Genomic DNA, 11,412 nt, shown 5'->3' with positions numbered 1-11,412 from the left:
GCTACATAGTTAATTAACTAATTCTAGTACCATAAGCACAATTCACATTTGTCCAAACTCATGCCCAATGACACAGTAGCATATGCCCACCTCCCTTTAAATTCCTCTTATAATCTCTTTCCAAGGGAGAATCTCTTACTTGAAGAATATTTTGCTATTTTTAACATTAAGGAATATTTCTAAAATAATTGGGAAAAATAATTTGTCATATAACAAAACAGCTCGTTAATAACATTTCTCTTTTGTTATCCCAGTGTGTTTGATCCACATCTTCATCTATTATAATGACATCCGAGTTTGGTTCAGCATGCATTCCAATCTTTTTTTCTTTATGCCAATACATTCCCTTCCCATAGTTGCCACCTCAAAAGTACTAACTCAGATCGTGCTACAAGATGCTAGTTAGCATGATGACCTAGGACAAACCTTTCAATTCAGGAAATTTTTGTGCTATGAACATTTCCTGCCACTCACAGCTCTATTTAGTTGTCAAGAGGCAAAGCCTCTTCAGAGAGGCAATTAACACCGTTCTTCAGCTGGTACAGATGTTGAGCAAAACGAACTCAACTCCTCTGAATGGACCGTACTGTCTCTGCAACACACAATTTCCTGCTTATGTTAAGCAATTATGTTGATGTAACTCATTTTACATGAGAACTAACCACAATCTTACTTTGAAGTGCTGGATAATATGGAGCCAACTGTTTGAGCATCCTGGTCATTGTAGGTATATCCTCTCCTCGTAGTCTATTCAAAATGTTGGGAGTAAGACCAACAGCATCTTCATCAAATATCTTATCTGAGCTTCTGAACTGCTGGTAATCTCTGTACGAACCACTGCCAGAAAACGAGTACTGATGTGAACTCCAATCACTCCTGTAGCCTGACTTGGGGTACCTGAATCCTTGACACCTAGATTCCTGCCTCCAGTTAGACTCCTGGTTCCAGCTAGAGCTCTGGTTCCAGCTAGAGTCCTCATTCCACCTAAAGTCCTCATTCCACCTACAGCCACCTCTCCCTGAAACAGCAGGATTTGCAGAAGATGTACAAGTATTCACAGACTCCTCATTCCTGTAAGAGGAATAGCTTTGCAAAGGATAGTTTGTGGAATATCTTCCAGAAGGAGGATATGAGGCAGAAGAATTGGCATAGGGTAATCCTTGATCACTCATACGCCTTGCTTTTGTACACGCTTGTTGATTCCCCCAGTTTGTACTTTCCCCGCCATATGAGATTCTGTTATCAGGGAGCTTACTTCCTCGCACATCGTTGGACATATATTCTGCTGAGTACTCACTCACTGGACTTGTCTCATAGGAACAGGCCCCACCAGCTGAATTACTGCCAGAAGCAGATCGGCTGAACTGTCTCAGCCATTCACTGATACCACTGGCAGGACTTCCAGTCTGAAGAGCAAGAGAGTCCCTGAGTGCAGACATCATTGCAAAGTCATCAGATCTTAGTCCATAAGAAGATGATCTGTCATCTGTTTGGTAACTATATGAGTTAGCAGAAGCAAAAGAATCATCTGCAGAACACTCTTCATACCGAGACAAATAACCTTGATTCCAGTTAGAATTCCCTGAATGAATAAATAAATAAACAAATGACACTAAAAGACAGTAAAATCTTAAGATATCAACCTAAACCACAACTACTTTGAGGGTTTATGAAGCATTCTCCTGTTCTTTTCCCATTTCCTTGCCTTTATGTCTTAACCTAAGTCCAGTACCTTTTCACCCAAAAATCCTCATGTTAAAGGTTAAGAAAGGTTACTGCTTGGATTCCCAAGAACCTTTGCTGCTCTAATACTATTCAGTGAGACAGAAGTGTTTTAGACAGTCAAGGTTGAAGTCATTAAGGCTTCAGAAAATGATATCCTGAACTGACTCTGTGGTGGTGTGCTCCTCTTGCCCCCACTCTGCTTAAAGGAGCAGCCACCAGTGGTGGACATGATGGCTGCACCTGGTTCAAGTTGGACTCAAGAGAGACAGATAACAATAGATAAGGGCTGTAAATCTTGCTCAACATCTGAAGGCTAGTTAAGCATGAGCCAACTGAAATACGGCTGGTATGCAAATATGACTATAAGTCAAGCATCTTACTCAATAAACAGTGGACAGCCCAGGGCCTGTTTAGCTCTCCTGCACAGCAAGAGGCTGCACACCAGGATCTCCCCTCGAGCAGGGAGGCCTCTCAAGGTTATTCCTCGAGGCTGAGAGAATCTTTACTGCATCAGATACTCAGCAAGTGAATTGAGAATAAGCACACCAATACTTTGAAATCTTAGCTAAGCGATATAAGTACTGAGTGCACACATATATAATCTTTTAGACATAAATCATTGACAAAGTCTGGGACTAGGAGTGAATCCAGCCACACCAAGACTACTCTCTGAGAAGGAGTTTAGAAAGCAAGGGGGTCTCATTCTGAACCTTGTGACTCAATGGGAAGGTTTCCCTGACAGTTTTGTCTGATCCTGTCCTCTAGGCAGTAAATATCAAGTGATATTTGCCATCGAATCTTGTTAAACCACTGCTGTATTTACAAGACTTTGTTAAATCACTGTTTTATATCAATAAACATATTGCTACTTCTCTCTCATGAGTGAAGGGTGTCACTCCATCTGCGACTGACTCAAGGGGCAAAGACACATAGTGCTCTAACAAAGTACTGTGGCTGGCCATAAAAGTAAACTTTCACAATCCGTGCAGCATTAAGAGTAAACTTAAAATATTAGAATAGAAGATCTAAATTACCTTTGGATTTTCCATATGGCTTATAGTGTTTTGGGATGCTTTTCCTTTCTGGAAATTCATCTTGAGATATTGACATCAGTGGCCTCAGACTGTTAGTGTAATTAACCTAGGTAAAGAAAAAGGTCAGAATGTCTGTTTTTTCAACTCAAATTTTGAGCGTTCTAAAAAAAAAAAATAGCAAGTTCTCCACAGAAAGTTAGCAGAGTACAATTTTAGGTGACAGCAAACTCCATAAGAAGGATGTGCTGTTCTGTTGTTCACAATTACCACATTAAACCACAGTTTTCAAAAGTATTATCTGGAAGAGGTACATGGCTGGAGAACAGAATAAAGTGTCTGGGGAAAACAATGTCATCTGTTTCAAATTACTTTATTGCCCCATGTGCCTCCAGATCACCTGGCTAAAACATAAAACTGGTACATATGCAAATCCTGTCTCTAGCTGGGGAATGCAAAATGGAAAGCTCAACTACTGCCTAAGATTAAGCTATGGCAACAATTTTTAACTCGCTCATAAGAACTGTATGATATTCAAATGCACGACATTCTTGAAAGTGTAGCTCTCAAAAAGGTGGTGGTGGCATTTGCACAAAGACAGTTACCACAGCTCAGCTGACATGGAATATATTATTAATTCCTAAGAAACCAGTCTGAAATAACTTTCAGAAAAACACATGCCAAATTTTGTGAACCAGTAGCTGCCAGACGTCTTGAGTCATTATTGTACAGATTCTGGTCCTTCTTCAGAACCTTTTTCCACAAGTATTCAATTTTTATGTAAAGAAGCTAGGGAGGTTTGCAAGGGCCAACAGAAAGCCAGTGTCCTGGTTTAAGCTGGGATAGAGACAGGAACATCTTGCCTGCCTTAGTCTAAACAGATTAAATCTCTCAACTGGGAACAGAGCTACAAGCCACCAGAAATAAAGACTTATCCACATGCCCACAAAAAAAAGAGATGACATCTGGGTAGCACTTAATGCCTGATTAATCTTAGAAGATAAGCTATCAAGCAAGGGTCCAATTGCAAAGGAAGGATGATATTCAGACAACATGAAGCAAAATGGTGCCCAGAACATGGGGAGAATGCATGCAAAAGAAAACTAAAACAGATGAAGGATGATGAAAAACTAACAGAAATGTGCCATGCAGTGAATGTGTTTGGTACTTATAAATTATTTTAAAAAAAGTATATTTAACTGAGGGGTTTTAACCTATGCCTGAACTGTTACAGTTTGACAGGGTGTTAACACAATGAGTTCAACCACTCCTTTCCTCCCAATGGTAAAACAACTCTGGTCAAAATTGAGTTACTTACTGCTGCTTTCTTCTCACAAAAGGCCTTCAAAGCTTCTGTGAGTTCCTGTGTAATATGAACAACAAGTGTTGCTTCTGAGTCTGAAGTGATGTGAAAAGTCTCCTGATGAAAAACATTAGAATTGGTCTTTAGGATGCTGAAGGGTCATATACACAAACAGATAAAAGTTATATTTGATTTTGTTATAACCATGTTTATACTGGGTTGATATATGACATATACATGTATACACACACACATATGAAAAACCAAAATTGTGAACTTAATAATGGGCTTATAAAAGGTTGAACATAAACCTGGATGTCTGTGCCACTCCCATACTGTCAATCATAAACATTTTGTTCCAGATAGAGGGCACAACTCCTAAACTTATGCTATCTGAGTAGAAAATTGAATAAAAGGTAAACTCCAACACCATCAAATGCCTTGATTCTCCCACTTTAGTAACAAAAAGATGGAAGTTTCCATTATAATCTTCCTATGTGTAATTCTGGGAATAAGAAATACCAAAAGATACAGATATAATTCTGTAAAGCGCAGAGCAATTACAGCTGTCTTTTTAATGTCCGAAGAGACTGATTAGTAAGTATATGAAGTTGTAAGTGATTACAGTAAGTTAAAAGAATATAGGCAGTCTGCCATAAAGAATAGCTGTGATTTCTGTAGGTAAAAATCAATTAACTGTCTACTGGGCATTTTTGGTAGTTTGTTCATTGTCCCCAGACTTGCTTTTTCTCTACCTCAAGTCACAAGTAACCACAGCTTAAAAGAAAAACAAGAAAAATTGAAAAAGGAAAAAAAAAATGTCTTCAGTTGGTAACGAAGCACACATTTCAAAACATTCTACTTGTGATTTTAGTGTATAAACACAATTCAGACCCAAATAAAATTTTGTGATTGCCATTGGTACAGAACATGACTTTCATGGAGTAAAATGGTGGATATAAATGGTCAGATATTTTCAAAACAGAAACCCAAAAGACTTACTCGGCTTACTACGCCACTGCCAACAGCAACTGAACTCATAAAACTTCCCCACTCCAACACCAGCAGTCGTGCTCTAGTACTACCCACTTTCACCTGGCTGTCTGGTTCTGCTGCAGCACCACAGGCAGCAAGACCAGACTGGCTCCCCTCATTTAGCGTTATCATAAATCCCACTAGATATGAGCAGCCAAGAGCACCAGAGCAACATCAGTGCTGCTAACGCTGCTTTGTCAGGGTGGCTCCTCAGCAGAGGGAAGAATGATCCAGAGAACACGTAAGAGAGCTCACATTTAATCTAGCAAGCTGTTCTGTGCTGACATAATGCTACAGCTGCACTAGTTTTTCAAAGAAAATATTCACTGCAATATTCACAATATTCATTGCATCATACTGGTGAAACTGCACCACTCTTGTCACATTTTACATACATACCAAGAATTCTAGAGCTTTCTGTTTCCGAACAGGATCATTCTGTGCGATTGGAGAATGGGGAAGAAAAATTAAAAGAGTGAATACTATAGTATTTGTTACATCATCTTGTACAAAACAAGATCTTTTAATCTTTTGTCCACCAACAAGAGTCAGCACAAAGAAAAGATAGTAATTTTAGCTCACAGCCATAAACATGTAACATTAGAGCCTGAATAGCAATTAGGTAGCAGCTACTACAAATACAACTGCGTTACTTCCAACACTGGGAAGAACACATTTCACACCTAAGCTACATACCTACGACAGCTATCTTCCCCAGGCTTTCCTCACTCAGGTCCAACCTCGTGTTTAAAAAAAGTCAAGTGCGCAGCTGCAGCTAGCCTAGTACCTGACCAGCCTGAGGCCTAAAAGAGCAAGACGTCACCACAGAATACATCAGCTTACAGAACAACCTCTGCTACTAAGATAAAAGTGAGGTAGTTTTCAGTGTTTGCACCCAGTGTTATTCAGGACGGCTACTTGAGAGATCACTTTGAGTCTCACCTTTGAGAAAAGGTAAATCTTTAGAGATATCTTGAGACTCAAACCAAACCTTCAGTATAGAATACCTTTGATCTGAAGAGGGACAAAACAAAGAAGTGGAGACTGCAGCACAGGTTGGGAGACCTGGCCTGCAGACACTGGGTCTGACACTCCCAGTGACTTTGAACAGGAATTATGAGAACTAAGACGGATGAGTATCCTGATGTACAGTTTTCATTTCCCCTCTGAGTAACACAAAAGTCTGGTCATTAGGCCAATTATTTTGCTTCTGCAATAATATTAATAAAATAGTAAATGAAGCCAAAGAGGACAAATTTTTCAGAAAAATGAAAGCAAGCATAAGATACTTGAAGAATTACTACCTCTACATACCTCATACTTATAATCATCTTCCCACCTTAAAAAGAAAGAGATGACAATATTAAAATACACTCTAAAGACTACTTAAAAGTTATGTTTATTCGTAGTTTCCAAATTTGTATGCAGTGGTAACTAAGTTGTAACTGGTAACAGCCTGAAATTTGAAATGCAACTTCTTTGTGTGCAAGTACATCAGACTGCTATTGAACTGCATAACCACTGCAGTATTTCAAAAGTCTTAGCTACTACTTCCTCATAGACAGAAAGGAAAAATTTACACAGAAAGAATAAGCATAGTGGAAAGACAATATAAAATATTTTCCCCATATGTGATGATGCGTGTTACAGAAAAGTAGATCTATTTAATAAATAAGGAAATAAAATAAATCTCTTGATTCCCCTGTGGGGGTAGTATTCTCACCTTGCCTTCTTCTTTGATGGGGCTAGAAAATTAAAAAGAATTATTAGCAACATCATAGGGTTTGTACTGTATTACTAAAATAGAAGCATTACACAAACAGAACAAGTACTGGTCCTGAAGTGGCTGCGGTTTCTTTAAAAGGCAGGATTCAGCAGCCTAAACCCAGGCACATACTACCATTTTAGAAAGCACCAGGCATCCTTGATGAAAGGGCTATAGGAGACTTGTGCCCTAACAGTTTTGCAGGGTACCCTACAGCATCTGTGGTCAGGCAGCTGAATCCCACACAAGTCAGTATGGACTGAGGTGTGCATGCATCCTCTATGCAAAAAGTGAAAAGGTTTCGGGTTTTTATTTCTGTGAACGTACCAGTGAACCTCAAAGCTGCACATAAAACAATGCAGTCTCCAACAAGAAGTTATGGAGATTAAAATGTCTAATCATCTCTCTTGCCAGAGAGTGTATAAGCATGAGTAAGGAGGGAAAGCTCAGTAAAACAAGGTAGACTAAGGCAGCAACTATGCTTCAGAGAATCAGCTACTGCATGGTACATAACTTATCACTTTGTAAGTATTTATCCTGTTCCAGGATAAGCAACAGGACAAAATTCTCAGGACAAATGACGTCTTTGTCCCTACAATATGTGGCTGAAAGACTCTTGTTACTGTTTTAACTTGATGTTGAACACATGTTGTTGAGTTGGTGGTGGAGTCCCCATCCCTGGAGGTGTTTAAGAGTCGGGCTGACATAGTGCTGAGGGATATGGTTGGGAACTGTCAGTGTGAGGTTAATGGTTGGACTGGATGATCTTCAAGGTCTTTCCAACCTAGATGATCCTGTGATTCTGTGTGTTGCAACAGTAAGTTACACTGTAGGTCCCAAAGTTTTCCAAATGTCAGCATAGAAGAGGACTGCCACCATTTCAGAGAAGATATTCAGTGAATTAAGAATCACGGAAATGTAGGATGGGCGGGGCATCTGCATGCAGAATCACAGAATCATAAAAAAGTTTAGGTTGGAAGGAACCTCTGAAGGTCATCTAGTCCAGCCTGAGAGGTTAAGAGAAAACTACTACAGGGGTGGTAAGTAACAGAAACCAAACAATTAACTGTAAGATGAGGACACTGACAATTATAATAATTTTCCTTTAATTATTCAATTTGTGCTGTCTTTCCAGTAAGTCTCCAAAATCCTCCCTGTTTGAAAAGAAGACTTCCCTCAAACTGGTGGCTACACTTCTGCTAATGCAGTCCAGTATGCTGTTAGCCTTCGTTACATCAAGAGTGCATTGCTGATTCATGTTCATACTGCTGTATATCAAATCTTACAGGTTCATAAGATTTTCCTCCTAGCCCAATAGTATCCAGTCTGTATCCAGCAGGGTGCTGCTTCACCGCAGGTGTAATACTTCACATGTACCTTTGCTGAACTTCAGGAGGTTTCTGACAGACCATTTCACCAGCTTGCTGAGATCCCTCTGAATCAGAGTCTTGCTCTACCACATATCAGGCATTCCCCCAATTTGACGCTATCTGCAAATTTGACAGTGCTGTATTCTAGCCCATTATCCAGGTCATGAATGCACACACTGAATAGTGTTGGCCCCCGAAGAAACCACTGAGAAATGCCACTAGTAACTGGCCAACAAACTTAAAATCACCAACAACTTCTCTGAGCCTAGCAGTTCAGCCACCTTTCATTGACCCTGTTGACTTACCTTTTTGGCTGTAAGTATAACATGGGAGACTGTGCTGAAAGCTTTGCTGAAGTTAAAATGACATCCATCCGACATCCATCCTTCTTCCCCTGTCCACAAAGCCAGCCCATGTCATTGCAAAATGCAATCAGGCTGGTCAAACCCAGTTTGTCCATGGTAAGTCCACACTAGCTATTCCCAGTCACCTTCCTGACCTTCACACACTAGTAAATGACATCCATGAGGACTTGTCCCATAATTTTTTATAAAGTCTGGGACAGCCTGTAACCACATTTTACTTTTGAAGATAAGCACATTTGAATTTTTTCAGGTCCCAAAGGAACTCCTCTGATTACTGTGACCTTTCAAAGACCTTCTGAGGGAGCAGAGAGCTCCCTTAACACCAGAAGCATCCCTTTTTGTCCTATGGCCTTGTACATAATTTGCTCTTCCCTAAACTGATCCTTCTCTACAGTGGGTGATGCCACTCTCCCTTAGGCTTTACAACTACACACAAAGATCTGAGAGCAGACTTTCTCAGTAAAGACCAAGGCAAAGAAAGCTACAAATATCTCAGCCTCTTCCATGGGCTTCATCACCAAGCTACTTGGTCAGCAGCAGATCCACATCATCTTTTGCTGCTGTCATAGCTGCAGAAGCCTTCCTGTTGCCCTTCATATTCCTTTCACCTCCAGGAAAGCTTTGCTTTCTTAATTTCACCCCAAATACATTTGCAATTCTTAAACATTTCTTCTTGGCAGCCTGCCTCTGCTTCTGTTATCTGTATGCTTCCTTTTAGCATTAAGATCAGCTGGGAGTTCCCAAACACACTAGCCATCTGCTATTCATAACTCTTGGACAGCAGAATGGATCATTTCTGCTCTTTGAGGAGGTTCTCCCTGAAGACTGATTCGCTCTTCGGGGCTTTTTTTCCTTTCAAAGCAGCCTCTCAAGGGATCCTGACTACTAATTTTCTGAAGAAGCTGAAGTCTGTTTCCCTGAAGCCCAAGGTCCTTAGTCTGTTATGTAACATCCTCGTTCCCAGAAGGGTTTTAACCTGTTATCATCTCATGACCACTCCAATTAAGGCTGCCATTGACCATCACATTCCTGATTCTTCTCCTTCTCTATAAAACACTTCCTTCCTCCTGTTGACTTATCCAGCAGCTGCTTGAAAAACTGGCCTTGACTCACTTTTGGTTTGCAACTTCCCATGCTGCTTTTACAGCAAGTCAGTCCCCCCAGGAAAACTGGAACCTGCAGTTGGAAGATTTCTTCCCGTTATGTGAAGACAGCCTTGCTACAGACAGCCTGTTCACAATGGGCAGACATCTACAGTGATGTTGTTCTTGTTGGCCTTCCCTCTAGTCCTGACCCATAAGACCTCAACAACCACCAGCCATGGCTCTATACAGAAAATGTGCTCTTGCATCCAGCACAACTTCTACTGTCACGTTCCATGCCACCTTTCATAAGGAGCCTGTACCCATTCATTACAGCACTCTAGTCATACAAGCTATTCCATTATATCTCTGCAATCCTGATGATGACACAGCTCTGTGACCACATGATAACTTCCAGCTCCACCATCTAGTCCAACCTCCCACTTAAAGCAAGACTACTGCTAATATTAAGATTCTAGTTTTATATAGCCAGGTCTTGAAAACTCCCAAGGATGAAGAGTTCACTACCTATGGATAACCTGTTCCAGTGCTGTAATAACCTCTAGGAAAGAAGTTTTTCCTGAGTTCAGCCTCTCACACTGCCAATCTGTGGCTGCCATCTCGTTACATTGCCTGTGATTACCAACAGCTTTGGCTTTGTCCTCTTTGTATCAGTCTAAAACTGTTTGAAGGGCAGGTATAAGATTACCCCTTACCCTCCTCTTTCCCATTCTAAACAAGCCTGGCTCCCTCTAACCCTCATCCTAGGTACATGCTCTTGATCCCTGAGAGTCTTCATAATCTTCTGCTGGATCCTCTCCAATTTCTCCATCTTCCCCCTGAACTAGAAGGAACAAAACTGGACCTGGACACAGTATTGCAAGTTTGATCTTACTAGCATCAAACATTAGGGGCTAAGACTGTTCTTCAATCTGCTGCCTGTGCTCCCTCTGAAGTATCACAGCATCAGATTTGCCTTATGTGAAATCAGAGCGTTCTTTTGGCTTATATTCAGCTTAGCATCCACCATAACCATCAAGTGCTTTTTAGCAAGACTGATCAGTCTGTCACTTCCCATCCGGTACTGACACATGGAGTTATCACTTCCCCGCTGAAGATACAGACAAGCTTCTCCAGGTATCTGTTATAACTTCAAGGAAGCAATAATTCAATCTGAAAAGCCTGGTCCAAAATAGCAAAGTCAGTCTCTGGACTTATTTTGAATTTGCTGCCATATTCTATAGTAGCATTAAGAGTAGTTTTTAGAAAGGAAAAAAAATTACACAGGCAGAATTCAGAGACTGAACTAGACCAGAACTTCATATGTTATACTGCCACATTGTGCTCATACAGAGTGTCATAAGGCCTTCAAGCTCAACTCCCTACTTTGAGTAACGGGTTATAGGAATTACCTTAGTAAGATAGTATTTTTAATCTGAAGCCCAAGACAAAATACAGATCATCTCTCTTCATTAGGGAATAAAGAAATATCATAACTTTTCCTTTTTAAGAAAAGCAACCAATCACTTCAAGGTCTCTCATACATACATACGTATATATAAAAAAATACATAATCTTATCTTAGTTTTGCATATGATCTATGCAGAAGCCAAAATTTGTGTTAATATCCATTTTGTCACTTGCAAAGTATTACATGCCACCAAATGGCCTTTCTTAATTGTATCTTCAAACTCACTCTTGCTTTTTAGAAGGTAACTTTGAAGTTGGAAGTCATT

The 11,412-nt window shown here is 40.2% G+C and overlaps 1 protein-coding gene across 4 annotated transcripts in view; it reads right to left on the bottom strand.

The window, feature by feature from the left end:
* LOC141957596 (uncharacterized) overlaps window positions 1-11,412 on the bottom strand; it is a 40,131-nt gene that overhangs the window by 5,621 nt on the left and 23,098 nt on the right. For 3 of the 4 annotated variants that reach the window (XM_074899361.1, XM_074899363.1, XM_074899362.1), the window contains 6 exons: window positions 6,818-6,839; window positions 6,409-6,433; window positions 5,494-5,532; window positions 4,075-4,176; window positions 2,760-2,865; window positions 674-1,582 (listed from right to left, as the gene is read on the bottom strand). In XM_074899361.1, coding sequence (XP_074755462.1) covers window positions 674-1,582; window positions 2,760-2,865; window positions 4,075-4,176; window positions 5,494-5,532; window positions 6,409-6,433; window positions 6,818-6,839 — 1,203 coding nt within the window. The remainder of the gene's footprint in view (window positions 1-673; window positions 1,583-2,759; window positions 2,866-4,074; window positions 4,177-5,493; window positions 5,533-6,408; window positions 6,434-6,817; window positions 6,840-11,412) is intronic. The other variant, XM_074899364.1, reaches the window with a different exon arrangement.

The sequence above is a fragment of the Athene noctua genome, chromosome 2, assembly GCF_965140245.1.
Source record: "Athene noctua chromosome 2, bAthNoc1.hap1.1, whole genome shotgun sequence".
NCBI lineage: Eukaryota > Metazoa > Chordata > Aves > Strigiformes > Strigidae > Athene > Athene noctua.
The sequence above is the reverse complement of the archived record's forward strand: the minus strand, read 5'-3'. Positions and strand labels throughout refer to the sequence as shown.